Raw genomic sequence first — 15,013 nt, 5'->3', positions numbered from 1 at the left:
CAGCAGAGACATATGGGGAAGAACTGAGTTATTTGGCATTGGGGCGAGAGCTGGAGAAGCAGCTCTCTTCTGGACAGATGTGCTGTCAGAGGCCTTTGTTCCTTTGGTGAAACCTTCCCTGGGGTGGCAGACAGCTGCCATATCTGGGACTCCAGCAACTGGGCTCACACTGTTTGCCCCACCCAGTGATTCCCTGAGGTCCTGCCCCACCCAACTTTCAGGCCCACCCAAGCTGTTGTCAGTTGCTTTACCATAGGATTGGCCTGTCTTGGATCCTGCTTCAGGTTGTTCTAAATCCTTTCAAACAAGCAGCATCTGGTCTCAGCTAGCCCCCTACCTCTCCTTAAGTGGCCCCAGGCCAGGCCCTAGAAACAGCCAGCCTATGTTCATAACTTGGTTTTTCCTGGCCACCTCCAAGCCCAGCACAAGAAGCAGCCATCTGCTGATCACTTTGTAGCTTATGCCTGGTGGCCCCGGGTAGAACATAGGCAGTGGCTGACCTGGCCCCAGAGCCAGCACGATCCTTGCAGTTGATCAGCCTGAGTAAAACCCTCTCATTGATGTGCCAACAGCAATCAAGACTTAATTACAACAGAAGGGTGTAGAGTCTACATGAGGGGTGCACCTCGAGGACCCAGGTGGGAGATCAGGGAGGCTGTGCCACTGGACCCTACAGAACACCTACTACAACAGGCCACCCTAGAAAGTGCAGGAGACCTAGCAACTCTTCCTAATACATAGAAACAAACACAGGGAGGCAGCCAAAATGAGGAGAAAAAGAAGCAGGTCCCAAATGAAAGAACAGAACAAAAATCCAGGAAAAGAACTAAGCAAAATGGAGCTAAGCAACCTAACAGATGCAGAGTTCAAAACACTACTTATAAGGATGCCCAATGAACTTAGCGAGAACTTCAATGAACTTAGTGAGGGCCTCAAGAGAATAAAAAAGGACCAGTCAGAAATGAAGGATACACAATCAGAAATGAAGGAGGCACTAACTGAAAAAAAAAAAAATACTTTACAGAGATTCAATAGTAGAATAGAGAAAGCCAAGAAGCAAACCATCTACAGTGAAATCTCGGTTCTCGAACGCCTCGGTTTTCGACCAAATGGAGATTCGAGAAACTTTTGTCTCGGAATCCGAACAAATATTTGGAACTCGAACTTCCGAGATGAGCCGAATGGCGTTCATTCGGCCCAGCGCGCCTTGCTTGCGTCATCAGTGTGAGTGCAGAGAGAGAGTCACGCTTTGTGGAGTCACGCTTTCCTATTGGTTTCATTGCTTCGGTTCTCGAACAATTCGGTTCTCGACCATCCTCCTGGAACGAATTATGTTCGAGAACCGAGGTATCACTGTATTTGGAATATAAGAGAAAAAAAAAACAAAAACAATCAGAACAGCAAAAAGAAAAAAGAATCCAAAAAAAAGGGGGGGAATGGTATAAGGAGCCTCTGGGACAACTTCAAGTGTACCAATATTCACATCTTAGAGGTGCCAGAGGGAGAAGAAAGAGAGAGCAAGAAATTGAAAACTATTTGAAACAATAATGACAGAAAACTTCCCTAACTTGGTGAAAGAGACAGACATACAAGTCCAGGAAGCACAGAAAGTTTCAAACAAGATGAACCCAAAGAGATCCACACCAAGACACATCATCAAAGTGCCAAAGATTAAAGACAAAGAGAGAATCTTAAAAGCAGCAAGAGAAAAGCAGTTAGTTACCTACAAGGGGGTTCCCATAAGACTGTCAGCTGATTTCTCAAAAGAAACTTTGCAGGCCAGAAGGGAGTGGCAAGAAATATTTAGAGTGATGAAAAGCAAGAACCTACAACCAAGATTACTCTATCCTGCAAAGCTACCATTTAGAATCAATGGTCATATAAAGATTTTCCCAGACTAAAAAAAAAAAAAAGCTAAAGGAGTTCATCACCACCAACCAATATTATGTGAAATATTGAAGGGTCTTCTCAAATACATATCTATCGACAATTGAATCTACAAATGAAATGAACAAGCAGAATAAGAACATTCTCATAGGCTCAGCGGTTGGAGTATTGGCCTGTGGTCCAGAGAGACCCGGGTTCGGTTCCCGCTAAGGGCACGTACCTCAGTTGCAGTTTGTCCCCGGCCCTGGTTGGATCATGCAGGTGGCAATGTGTTCCTTTCGATGTGTCCCTTTCACATCGATGTTTTTCTCTCTCTCCTTCCCACTCTATCTGAACAAAAAATACAAAAATGTCCTCGGGTGAGGATAAAAAAAAACAAAAAACATTCTCATAGATACAGAGAGCATTTTTTTGGTTGCCAGATGGGAGGAGGGTTGGGGGAATGGGTGGAAAAGGTGAAGGGATTAAGAAGTACAAATTGGTTGTTAAACTGACAAATGTCAAAGGGAAGGGAGTTGGAGGGTGGGAAGAAATAAACCAAAGAACATATATGCAGCCCTGGCCGGTTTGGCTCAGCGGTTAGAGCATCGACCTGCGGTCCTGAGAGACCCGGGTTCGGTTCCCGCTAGGGGCGCGTACCTCGGTTGCAGTTTGTCCCCGGCCCTGGTTGGTTGTGCGGGTGGCAGCCACTCGATGTGTTCCTTTCACGTCGATGTTTCTCTCTCTCTCTCTCTGTTCCTCTCTCTCCCTCCCACTCTACCTGAACAAAAAATGGGAAGGTGTCCTCGGGTGAGGATAAAAAAGAAAAAAAAAAAAAAAAAGAACTTATATGCATATATGCATAGCCAATGGACACAGACAACAGTGTGGGGAAATGCAGGGGAGGGGCAGGAGTGGGGAGGGAAAAAAAGTCAATAGGGGGAAAAGGAGGAATATCTGTAATACATTCAACAATAAAGATAAGTTTTAAAGAAGAAGGAGAAGGAGGAGGAGGAGAAGAAGATGGAAGAAGGAGGAGAAGGAGGAGAAGGAGGAGAAGAAGGAGGAGGAGGAGGCAAAACACCTTAGTGTCAGACCTGCCAGGATTTGGGGATGTTGTGGTAACATGAAGGAGATCTTTGTGGTGATTGGATCTTTATGTATCTTGATAGCAGTGACAGTTGCAGGAGTCTACACATGTGACAAAATGTCACAGAACTATACATATACATTGTACCATTCATGATTTCTTGCTTTAAGTATTTGACTGTCATTAAATAAAAATGTAATATTTCCAGGAGCCTGAGTAAAGGGTACACAGGACCTCTCAGGATTGTTTCTGCAACTTCCTGTGAACCTATATTTGTTTCAAAATAACAACATAAAATTAAGTTTTGAAAGTTTCTGAAAGAATTAAAAATAAAATTACTGTATGATCCAGCAATTTAACTTCTGGATATTTATCTGAAGAAAACACTAACTCAAAAGATATATGTACCCTGTGTTAATTGCAACATTACTTACAATAACCAGGATGTAGAAACAATCTGTCTACCCATGAATGAGAATATTGGTTAGCCATTAAAAAAATGAAATGTTGCTATTGATGGCAACATGGATGGACCTCGAGGTCATTATGCCTAAAAAAAAAAAAAAAAAAAAATCAGATAGAGAAAGCCAAATACCATATGATCTCTCTGATATGTGTAATACAAAAAAAAAAAAAAAATGGCTCATAAATACAGAGAACAGATAGGTTATTGCCAGAGCCTGGGTACATGTAGAAGGTGGGAGTGAAATGGATAAAGGGAGTGAAAAGATACAAACTTCCAGATATAAAATAAATAAGTTATGGCATGTAATGTACAGTATGGTAACTATAGTAAATAATAAAGTGTTACATATTTGAAAGTTGCTAACATAGTAAATCTTAATATTTCTTATCACAAAAAACTGTAAATGTTAACTAACATTTAGCTAAATGTTAACTAAACATTAGGGTAATCGTTTCAGAGTATATACAGTTATTGAATCATGATGTTGTACATTCAAAACTATTTAATGTTGTACGTTGATTATACCTCAATAAAGTGTCTATAAATAGATTGCCGCAGTCCAGCTGCAGCAGGATCCAGGGGATCCCGAAGGTGGTAAGGCGTTGGCGCTGGGAGACAGATGACTACACGACTCAGAGGAAGTGTGACACTGTTCCGATTTATTGCAAGTCTCTATGTGCTTATATTCTTTCTTTTTTGGCATAAGTTTAACATTTGAGGTTAAAGAAGCAGGGAGTTTCATTCCATAGTACCAGGATGTTAGTTTCATTTTTGTCAGAATTAATTTATAACTTTTTGTGTTTATGGATACAAAGAAGAGAGTAACCTGTAAGGTGAGACAGAGATTTCTATAGGCCTTTGTCTGAGATTAATAGTTAATCTAGTTCTGGGTTTTTAGATCAGCTAGTTTTTTATTTACCTCCCTAGCTAACTCAGGACAACATCTCTTATAAAACCTATCCAATTGCATGATTGAGATTTTTTTTGTTCCCTTGTGTGTAAACACCAAGGGGACCTTGGCGTGCCAATCGTTCCCTGAAGGCAAGCTTGCGTAAGGAACATGGAGTCCATCTTTGTTAACTATTCTTATTCTATCTTCATTATATGCTCCTGTAAAGGGCAAGGGAGGGTCAGGAATCCTTTGTATACTTCTAGCCCCTCTAGGTGGGTAGTTTTCCTTTTATCCAATAAGCTATATAAGGAAACCCTTGAGCAGTGGGTAGGGGTCAATTTTCTTTTATTCTCTTGAAATACTCTTTCTATCTGGGGAGGAGGTACAGGATTACAAGGTGCCTCCATTAGTTCTACTAGTCATAATTCGTCCATAAATTGTTTATTAGGGACTTTCGGGGGAAAATTTTTACCTAATTGAATTAGTGAATTATAAGACAGTCTGGACATGCAGTGGTGACTGTTTCAGGGGAAGCTGGAGTTTCCTCAGAATTTAATTGAAGAGGCATGATTTCAGATATCTTATTTGTTATTCCCAGGTTAGTCATATAGTAGAATAATAATTCCCAATATTATAATTCCCGTAATACCGATTAATCCCACCCCCATGCTACACCCCCTTCCTAGAAGATGCATTCCTTGAAGCTTTCTTCTCCATATCCGGACTATGCCAGACAATATGGTTGGAAGAGGATGTGGCAATAGATAATAATTAGAGCCCAGCTGGTGTAGCTTAGTGGTTGAGCATTGATTCCCAATCAGGGCACTTGCCCAGGTTGTGGGCCTGATCCCCAGTGGGGGGCATGCAGGAGGCGGCCAAGCAACATGCTCTCTCATCGATGTTTCTATCTCTCTCTCCCTCTCCCTTCCTCTCTCTCTAAAAGTCAATAAAGAAAAAATAAGTTTTTAAATAGATAATAATTAGATAATTCTCTTCACTCTGACCTAAGGTCTTCATATGGGCAAAAAGAGCAGTAGAGCGATTCTTTAATGGGGGAGGTCTTTGAATACACAGTATCACATTTTCATATGTAAAAACACTTTAAAATCACCCTCGAGGAGGCTTTCAGTACAAATATTTGTAATACTATGTCAATCCTTAAAAAGAAGAACTAGAGTCTGAGAAGTTAATTATTAGGGAAATTAGGGGAAAGGAAGAATCCAGACAAACAAATTCGTAAGTCACCTCCTCTAGGGCACAACACATACTTAAAACAAAAAGTGTTTTTAAACACAGAGACCAAGATCAGACATCCTTGGTGGCTGGGCTTGCTTGTGTCTGCACCATGAGAAACAGATGTCTAAGACTGCTGTCAGGTAAGTAGAATTATAACAATGACTATCCACAATTGAAGCTATTTGGGAAGTCTATCCAATTTGAAATATCCTCTGTTCTTGCTTGATATCTGGCTTATTTTCCTAATATCTTTATAAGGTACAAATGGAAGAAAATTTAAGGATATTAGCTCAATTATTTTATATCTCAAAGAAAAAAGTTAGTGAAACATATTCCTAGGACATACTTGAGGACTTAACAGATAGTTCTCATCTTACCACTTGTATTAGTCCAGTTTCTCCAGAGAAGCAGAATCAATAGAAGAGAGTGGTGAGGGGGGTCTTTATTAAAATAAATGAGCTCATGATGTAGTAGAGGCTCAAAAGTTTAAAATTCACAGGGCAGGCCAGCAGATTCAAAACCCAGGGAAGAATTGATGTTGTATCTTAAGTCCAAGTCAAAGGCACTTTAGAAGCAGAATTCCCTCTTCCTTAGAGAAGAAAGTCTTTTTTCTCTCATTGTCTTTAACTGATTGGATGAGGCCCACACAGATTATAAAGGATAATCTGATTTCATTCAAAATCTACTGATTTGTATGTAAATTTCATCCTTTTAAAAAAAATTTTTTTAATTTATTTTTAGAGAGAGAGAAAGGGAGGAGAGAGAGATAGAAACATCACAGAGAGAACATCAATTGGCCACCTCCTACATGCTCCCCACTGAAGGTTTGGCCCACAACCTGGGCATGTGCTCTGACCAGAAGTCAAACCAGTTACCTCTTGGTACATAGGTCGATGCTCAACCACTGAGCCACACCAGCCGGGCTTAATCTCATCTTTAAAAAAACACATTTAGCCCTGGCCGGTTTGGTTCAGCGGTTAGAGCGTCGGCCTGTGGTCCTGAGAGACCCAGGTTCGGTTCCCGCTAAGGGCACGTACTTCGGTTGCAGTTTGTCCCCGGCCCTGGTCGGTTGTGCGGGTGGCAGCCACTCGATGTGTTCCTTTCACATCGATGTTTCTCTCTCTCTCTGTTCCTCTCTCTCCCTCCCACTCTACCTGAACAAAAAATGGAAAAATGTCCTTGGGTGAGGATAAAAAAAAAAAATACATTTACTGAAACATCTAAACTAGTGTTTGACCAGATGTCTGGGTACTGTGGCCTAGCCCAATTGATACATAAGATTAAGCATCACACTACCTGTATCATTTTGTTTTTCAGAAGAGTAGATAATCAAACTATCAGAAAACTCATTATGCTAAGAAATACATCATTCTATATGCACATCATGGCATGATTTAAAGGACAGTGAATTAGTAAAAATCAAGCCAGGCTAGTGTGGCTCAGTGGTTGAGTGTCGCCCATGCACCAGGAGGTCGCCGGTTTGATTCCTGGTCAGGGCACATGCCCAGGTTGTAGCCCAATCCCCAGCGGGGAGCATGAAGGGGGTGGACAATGGATGCTTCCCTCTCTCTCTCCTTCTTCCTTCCAATAAAAAGAATGTTTTTTTTAATCAATATGAATGAGGTCAGTTGAAATCTGATTAATCTTTATTTCACTCAATGCTTAGGATAAGAACTACTCCCTGGTAAGTTAGGTGTTCCTTATAGGTTGTCCCCATTGGTTGTAATTTGCTTTCTGGTTTTTATGAAAAATAGCCATATTTATCATTATCTGATTTGTGAAATATGACTTTTTTAATAATGGACACATTTTGGGAAGGCATATAGATCTGAATTTTCATGGGGTTTCATTCCTCTACACCCGTAGTGGTTTTTATACCACAAAGTGACATTCCTCAGGATTGAACTGGGAGAAAAAGGGCAAAGGCTGTGCCCTCAGTACACTATAGGAGGGCCAGGAGCTCATTTGGAAGAAACCACAGAAGCCATGGGTGCTGTACCTGGAGAAGCCACTTAACCAGGAGATAGTGGCTCTACCTTAAGGTGCCTTCCTTCTCATTCCTCACCTCTCATTGTGGCAGGATAGTAAGAAGTTAGGAAAATTCCTGGGTAAGTGGCATGAGAAAACTGAGACAAGAAAATTAAATAAGGCCAAACAATTTGAACAAGTTACAGCCAGCTAGTGAATTGCAAGACCTTATCTTTTCTAACCAAGAACACTTGAGAGCAAATGGTTTATACCTCCCTTCCCTAACAAGAGCATATGTAGCTTAAATTACCCTAGTAGGGAAGTTAGAGGACAGAGACCCAATTAATGTGACTTGTGCCAGCCAAATCCAAGGACAGATGAAGTCAGACAGACCCAAGATAAAAGTAAAACAGTAAAGTAGACCAAAGAATAATCTAAAACTCCTCTATACGCTCATTTTGATGTATCAGCATACTAAAAACACACCTGGCCCTGGCTTTCTGGCTAGTGTGGCTCAGTTGGTTGGAGTATTTTCCTGTACATCAAAAGGTTACAGGTTCGATCCCTGTTGGGACATATACGAGGAGGCAATGAATTAATGAATTAATGTTTCTCTCTCATCTCTCTCTCTCTCTCTCTCTCCCCTCTCTAAAATTAATAAGCATATAAGCATGTCCCCAGGTCAGGATTAACAAAACAAAAACACATACATCTGGAAAGATGATTATTCTGCTGAAACCCTGCCTCGCCCACAGGGGACAAAAAATAAAAGATAAAAATCCTTCAGGACAAAGACTCAGTGCAGACTCTCTCTAGAACATTCTCATGCCCCTTCCCAGGCATGAATATTTTACTTCCTCCTAAACTTTAAAAGTTCCCATGAGACTTGCAACCAGGGGAGAAGTGGGCAGTGGCAGCCATCCAGGCTTACCCCTTGATTCTGTCTCCAAGGCCCCCTTTTTCTCTGACTTCCCAGTGATCTAAAAGCAGCTCTGTCTTGGCTCACTTCTTGCCTATAATGTTTCTAGGAAGCCAAAGCGGAGCTCACCTAGGTTCTCTCCCATTGCTTCTTCTACCCTAAGTCCTTCCTTTGTTCACTGTCCTCAGCTCTAATAAACATACTGTCAAAACCACCTGGACTTGATGGTGAAATCTTTCTTACACAAAGTCAAGAACCTACACACTACAGCCAGGCCTGAGGCAGACCTGCTCTGCCCCAGTCCCTGTGTGATAACCTCATGAGCTCCTCTCTCTTGATTCCAGGGCTCTGATCTAGGCTGATACCGTGAGCTAGGGCTCACACTCTGGGAGTCTAACTCAAATACCCAGCTCTTTTTGTATACCTAGAAAATGTATATTAAACAGGGGGAATGATCCTGGAAGAAAAATCATCAGATTACTGCCATTGCCAGAGAACACAGAACCTGAGTCTGGGCAAAGGGACACTAATCTGATAACTTTCTTCTTTCAGATGTACCCCCTCCATTGGAAAAGGTTGGGGTTTCTAAGATGTGTCTATCAGCAGCTGTCTGTGAATTTTCTCTCCTTATCTGAAGCACCTGAGGGTCCTTGAGGACTGTCTTTTGTTGACTGATTCCTAGGAGGAAGGAGCAGGGATCCTGAGAGCTGAGGGAGAAAAACGGAGTCCTTGGTTCTGAGTGAAGTACAAGAAGAACCTGCTGGAAGACTGTGGGCTGCAGGACAAGAGCCACCTCCACAGAAAGCAGTGGCCATGCGGCCAGACATTGAAATTGGAGATTAACTCTCTTTTCTTTGCCATTTCTCCGTTTTTTTTCTATCCCAGAACTGTCAGTGCTGCTGTTGTTGCCATTGATTGCTGCAGCCCTGAACAATGGAGGTAAGTCTGCCCAGACACATCCCCACTGGTGTTATTAAGCTGGGGAGTGCATGCTGCAGTTTGGGTCCTCTCACCAGTTAGGAGGAATGTGGGCTTATTTTTCAAGTGAGGCTTAGAGATGATCTTCTGGAAATAAGAGAATCGGTTTTTATTTCCCTAAATACCCAGAGTTTGTTGTCTTTTCCTCTTTCAACAACAGCCATCCCTATCTTTCTTCCCCTCCTCTAGCCTTGGACCCACAACTGCCCATGGTTTTATTCATTCCTTGAGCCTTCTGACCATGGTCTCCATCCTCATTGTTCTGCCCCCACAGCCTGTATTCAGTGGTGCCCTCCGAACCCTCCGTGTGTCAATGCCAATGCCTGTCACTGCGCTCCAGGATTAAGTTCTGCACCTAGTAACATCTTCACCGGCCACTTGGAGAGTTGCAACGGTACAGAGGCTTTGGGGTGGTAAAGGGATATACAGAGATTATTGGGGTAGATTGTGGAGCATCCAGAGCCCTCACCTCTGAGAGCAGCACAGAAGCATTTTGTTGAGGATTAGAGAGAGAGGAGACAGGGCAGGGGTGTACGAGGGAAGTGGATGGTTAAGTGTTTGTGATCAGTAGGAAGGGTGTTGAGAGCTTACACAGTGGAGCTGGGCTGTATGGGTTCAAAGTCTAGCTTTGCCACTAAAGGGCTCTCTGACCTTAAAAACATTATTTCTCCTCTCTTTCCTTCAGTTTCCTTGTCTGTATATTAGGAATAATTATTGTACCTACCCTACATGGATGATGTAGGATTTCATATTTAACTGTATGAAAAAAATTTACAGATGACTACAGAGAAATTGTCAACAAATGTGAGCTATTATCATTGTTACTGCTTTTATTGTAATTATTCTTTTTTTTTAATCCTCACCCGAGGATATTTTTCTGTTTATCTTCAGATAGAGAGAGAGGAAGAGAAAGGGAGAGAGAGAGAAACATGGATGTAAGAGGGACACATCGACTGGTTGCCTCCTGAAAGACCCTGACCAGGGCCGGGGACCAAGTGCAACCGAGGTACATTCCACTGATTGGAATTGAACCCGCAACTCATTGGTCCGAGGGCCGACACTCTACTGCTGAGCGAAGCTGGCCAGGGCTGTAATTATTCTTTTAATAGCACAGAGAAAGGAAAAAATGATGAAAGCAATGGGAGGAAAGAAATACCCATGGCCTGGAATCTCAGGCTCTCCTACTAGCTCAAGCTCAATATTCAGGAATCCTGCCCACTCAAGATCCTGGTTTTCTAGCTCATCTTCACAGCAGAGCCAGGACACAAGCAGATCTAGGAATTTTTTCCCACCTTCACCCATTTTGCCCCACTTCTGGCAACAATCAATCTGCTTTCTGTATCTGTGTATTTGTGGGGGGTTATTTTTAATTTCACATTTAAGTGAAATCATTCTGTATTTGTATTCTGTCTGACTTATTTCACTTAGCATGCTTCCTTTGAGGTCCATACATATTGTCACAAAGGACAGGATTTCCTTCTTTTTATGGCTGAATAATATTCCACTTTATATGTGGTATACATATACCACTCATTATCCACTCATTCATCAATGGACTCTTAGGTTGTTTTTGTATCTTAGCTATTGTAAATAATGCTGCAATGATCATGGAGGTGCAGACATCTTTTCAAGATTGTAATTTTATTTCTTTCTGACAAATAGCCAAAAGTATTCATATGAATAATATGGTAGTTCTGTCTTTAAATTTTTGAGGAATCTCCACACTGTCCTCCATAGGGGCTGCTCCAATTTAAATTCCCACTAACACTGCTCAAGGACCCTTTTCTACACATTCTCTCCAATACTTGTTTTCTCTTGTCTAAAAGATGCAAGGTGATATCTCATTGTGGTGTTCATTTGCATTTTTCTGATGATTATCATATACCTTTTCATCTATCTATGGCTTCTCTTTTTTTTCCTTTTTTTAATAATTTATTTTTGTTACAGATGTTTCTCCTTTTCCCCCCAATGATTCCACCCTCCCCTCCCTCCCAACCCTGTCCCCAGCTTTGCTGTCCATGTCCATTGTTCATGCATACATGCATATAAATTCTGTGAATTATCTCTCCCCCACAACCCCCTCTTCTGGGGATTGTCAGTCTGTACCCCACTTCCACGTCTCTGGAACTACCCCATTCCTCAGACTGTTATGTTCATTATATTCCACAAATAAGTGAGATCATATAATACTTGTCTTTCTCTGCTTGGCTTGTTTCACTTAGGAAAATACTTTCCAGGTCCCTCCATGTAGTCTCGAAGGATAAGAGATCTTTCTTTCTTACAGGTGCATAGTACTCCATTGTATATATGTACCACTGTTTTTTTATCCATTCGTCTACTGATAGACACATGGGCTGTTTCCAGATCTTAACTATAACAAACATGGGAGTACATATATTCTTTCTGATTGGTGTTTCAGACTTCTTAGGGTATATTCCTAAAAGTGGGATCACTGGGTCAAATGGAAGTTCAATTGTTAATTTTTTTGAGGAAACACCATGCTGTTTTCCATAGTGGCTGCACCAGTCTGCACTCCCACCAGCAGTGTACTAGAGTCCCCTTTTCTCCACACCCTCGGCAACACTTGTTGTTTGATAATTTGTTGATGGCGGACATTCTGACAGGTGTGAGTGAGGTGATACCTCATTGTTGTTTTAATTTGCCTCTCTCTGATGATCAGTGATGCTGAGCATTTTTTCATATGTCCCTTAGCCATTTGTATGTCATGTTTGAGGAGGTGTCTATTCAGTTCCTCTGCCCATTTTTTAATTGGGTTCTTTGTCTTCCTTTTGTTGAGTTGTATGAGCGCTCTCTCTCTCTCTCTCTCTCTCTCTCTCTCTCTCTCTATATATATATATATATATATATATATATATATATATACATATAAATTAACCCCTTATCTGATGTATCATTGGCAATTATGGTCTTCCATACAGTGGGTAGTCTTTCCGTTTTCATGATTGTATCTTTCGCTGTGCCAAAGCTTTTGAGTTGGATGTTGTCCCATGTGTTCATTTTCTCCTTTGTTTCTGTTGCCTTGAAGGATGTATCAGTAAAAATTATGCTGAATATGATGTGTGAAATTTTCTTGTCTACAATTTCTTCTAGGTTTTCATGGATTCATGAGTCACATTTAAGTCTTTTGTCCATTTTGAGTTTATTCTTGTGTAGGGTGTAAGTTGATGGTCTAGTTTCATGTTTTTGCATGTAGCTGTCCAATTTTCCCAACACCATTTATTAAAGAGGCTGTCTTTACTCCACTGTATGCTCTTGCCCCCTTTGTCAAATATTAATTGAGCATATTGCCTTGGGTCCATTTCTGGGTTCTCTGTTCTGTTCCACTGGTCTATATGCCTGTTCTTGTGCCAGTGCCAGGCTATTTTGATTACAGTGGCTTTGTAGTATAACCTGAAATCTGGTAATGTGATCCCTCCAACTTTGTTCTTTTTTTTTCAAGATTTCTGTGGCTATTTGAGGTCTTTTTTGGTTCCATATGAACTTTTGAAGTATTTGTTCTAGTTCTGTGAAGTGTGTCATTGGTATTTTGATTGGGATTGCACTGAATCTATAGATTGCTTTGGGTAGTATGGACATTTTAATGATGTTAATTCTTCCAATCCATGAACAAGGTATGTGCTTCCACTCTTTTATATCTTCCTCTATTTCTTTTTTTATGACCTGTAGTTTTCTGCGAATAGGTCCTTTATTTCTTTGGTTAAGTTTATTCCCAGGTATCTTAATTTTTTTTTGCTGCAATGGTAAATGGGATTGTTTTCTTAGTTTCTCTTTCTGTGAGTTCATCATTAGTGTATAAGAGAAGAGTGCCATCGATTTCTTGACTTTAATTTTGAATCCTGCTACTTTTCAAATTCATTTATTAAGTCTAGTAAATTTTTTATGGATTCTTTGGGGTTTTCTACATATAGTATCATGTCATCTGCAAATAATGACAGTTTCACTTCCTCCTTTCCAATTTGGATCCCTTCTATTTTTTCTTCCTGTCTGATAGCTGTGGCTAAGACTTCTAGCACTATGTAAAATAAGGGTGGCGAAAGTGGGCATCCTTGCCTTGTTCCTATTCTTAAGGGAAATGCTTTAATTTTTGCCCATTGGGTATGATATTGACTGTAGGTCTTTCATATATGGCCTTTATTATGTCGAGATATGATCCCTCTATTCCAACATTGCCGAGCTTTTTTATCAGAAATAGATACTAGATTTTGTCAAGGCTTTTTCAGCATCTATTGATATGATCATGTGGTTTTTATTCTTCATTTTATTTATGTGGTGTATCACATTTATTGATTTGCGAATATTGTACGAGCCTTGCATCCCTAGGATGAATCCCACTTGGTCATGGTGAATAATTTTTTTGGTGTATTGCTGGATCTGATTTGCTACTATTTTGTTCAGGATATTGGCATTTATGTTCATCAGGGATATTGGCCTGTAGTTTTCTTTATTTGTAATGTCTTTTTCTGGTTTAAGAATTAGAATTATGCTGGCTTCATAAAACAAATTTGGAAGTCTTACTTCCTCTTTATTGAATTTTTTTAAATAGTTTGAGGAGAATGGGTGTTAGTTATTAGTTGGTAAAACTCTCCCATGACGCCATCCAGGCCTGAATTTTTGTTTGCTGGGAGAGTCTTGATTACATCTTCAATTTCTTCTGTTGTTACTGGTCTGTTCATGTTTTCTATCTCTTCCCGGTCCAGTTTTGGGAGACTATGTGTTTCTACAAATTTGTCCATTTTGCTTAGATTGTCGAATTTGTTGCCAAAGAATTGTTCATAGTAGTTGTTAACAATCCTTTGTATTTCTGTGGTGTCAGTTGTTACTTCTCCTCTTTCCTTTCTGATTTTGTGTATTTGGGTTCTCTCTCTTTGTTTCTTGGTGAGTCTAGCTAAGGGTCAATCAATCGTGTTTATCTTTTCGAAAAACCAGCTCTTTGTTTCATTGATCCTTTGAATTGTTTTTTCTTTTTTTTTTTGGACTCTATGTCATTTATTTCTGCTCTGATCTTTACTATTTCCTTCCTTCTACTTGCTCTGGGGTTTTTTGTTTGTTTGTTTGTTGCCCTCTAGTTCTTTAAGTTGTGAGGATAGATAGTCTATTAGAGATTTTTCTTGTTTCTTGAGGTAGGCCTGTAGTGCTTTGAGCTTCCCTCTCAGAACTGCTTTCGCTGCATCCCATAGATTTTGTATTGTTGTGTGTTCATTTTCATTGGTTTCCAGGAAGATTTTAATTTTTTCCTTCATCTCCTTGGTAACCCATTTGTTGTTTAATAACATGCTATTTAGCTTCCATGTGTTCGAATGTCTTTCCAAGTTCTTGTTGCAATTGAATTCTAGTTCATGCCATTGTGATGTAAGAAGATGCTTGATATGATTTCAGTCTCCTTGAACTTGTAGAGACTTAGTTTGTGTACTAACATGTGGTCTATCTTTGAGAATGTCCCATGAGCGCTTGAGAAGTATGTGAAATCTGTAGTTTTGGGGTGTAATTTTCTGTAGATATCTATAAAATTCATTTGGTCTAGTGCTTCATTTAGAGTCTCTATTTTCTTACTAATTTTCTGTCTAGAGGTTCTATCCA

At 40.4% G+C, this 15,013-nt stretch overlaps 1 protein-coding gene across 1 annotated transcript in view; it reads left to right on the top strand.

The window, feature by feature from the left end:
• Positions 1–5,590: 5,590 nt before the first annotated feature.
• LOC118616198 (adhesion G protein-coupled receptor E2-like) overlaps positions 5,591–15,013 on the top strand; it is a 90,005-nt gene continuing 80,582 nt past the window's right edge. The window contains exons 1-3 of the mRNA XM_036241663.1: positions 5,591–5,690; positions 9,323–9,376; positions 9,690–9,809. Coding sequence (XP_036097556.1) covers positions 5,660–5,690; positions 9,323–9,376; positions 9,690–9,809 — 205 coding nt within the window. The 5' untranslated portion in view covers positions 5,591–5,659. The remainder of the gene's footprint in view (positions 5,691–9,322; positions 9,377–9,689; positions 9,810–15,013) is intronic.

The sequence above is a fragment of the Molossus molossus genome, unplaced genomic scaffold (assembly GCF_014108415.1).
Source record: "Molossus molossus isolate mMolMol1 unplaced genomic scaffold, mMolMol1.p scaffold_m16_p_4, whole genome shotgun sequence".
In the NCBI taxonomy this organism is placed as follows: Eukaryota; Metazoa; Chordata; class Mammalia; order Chiroptera; family Molossidae; genus Molossus; species Molossus molossus.
This window is presented reverse-complemented; position numbering and strand designations above follow the sequence as displayed.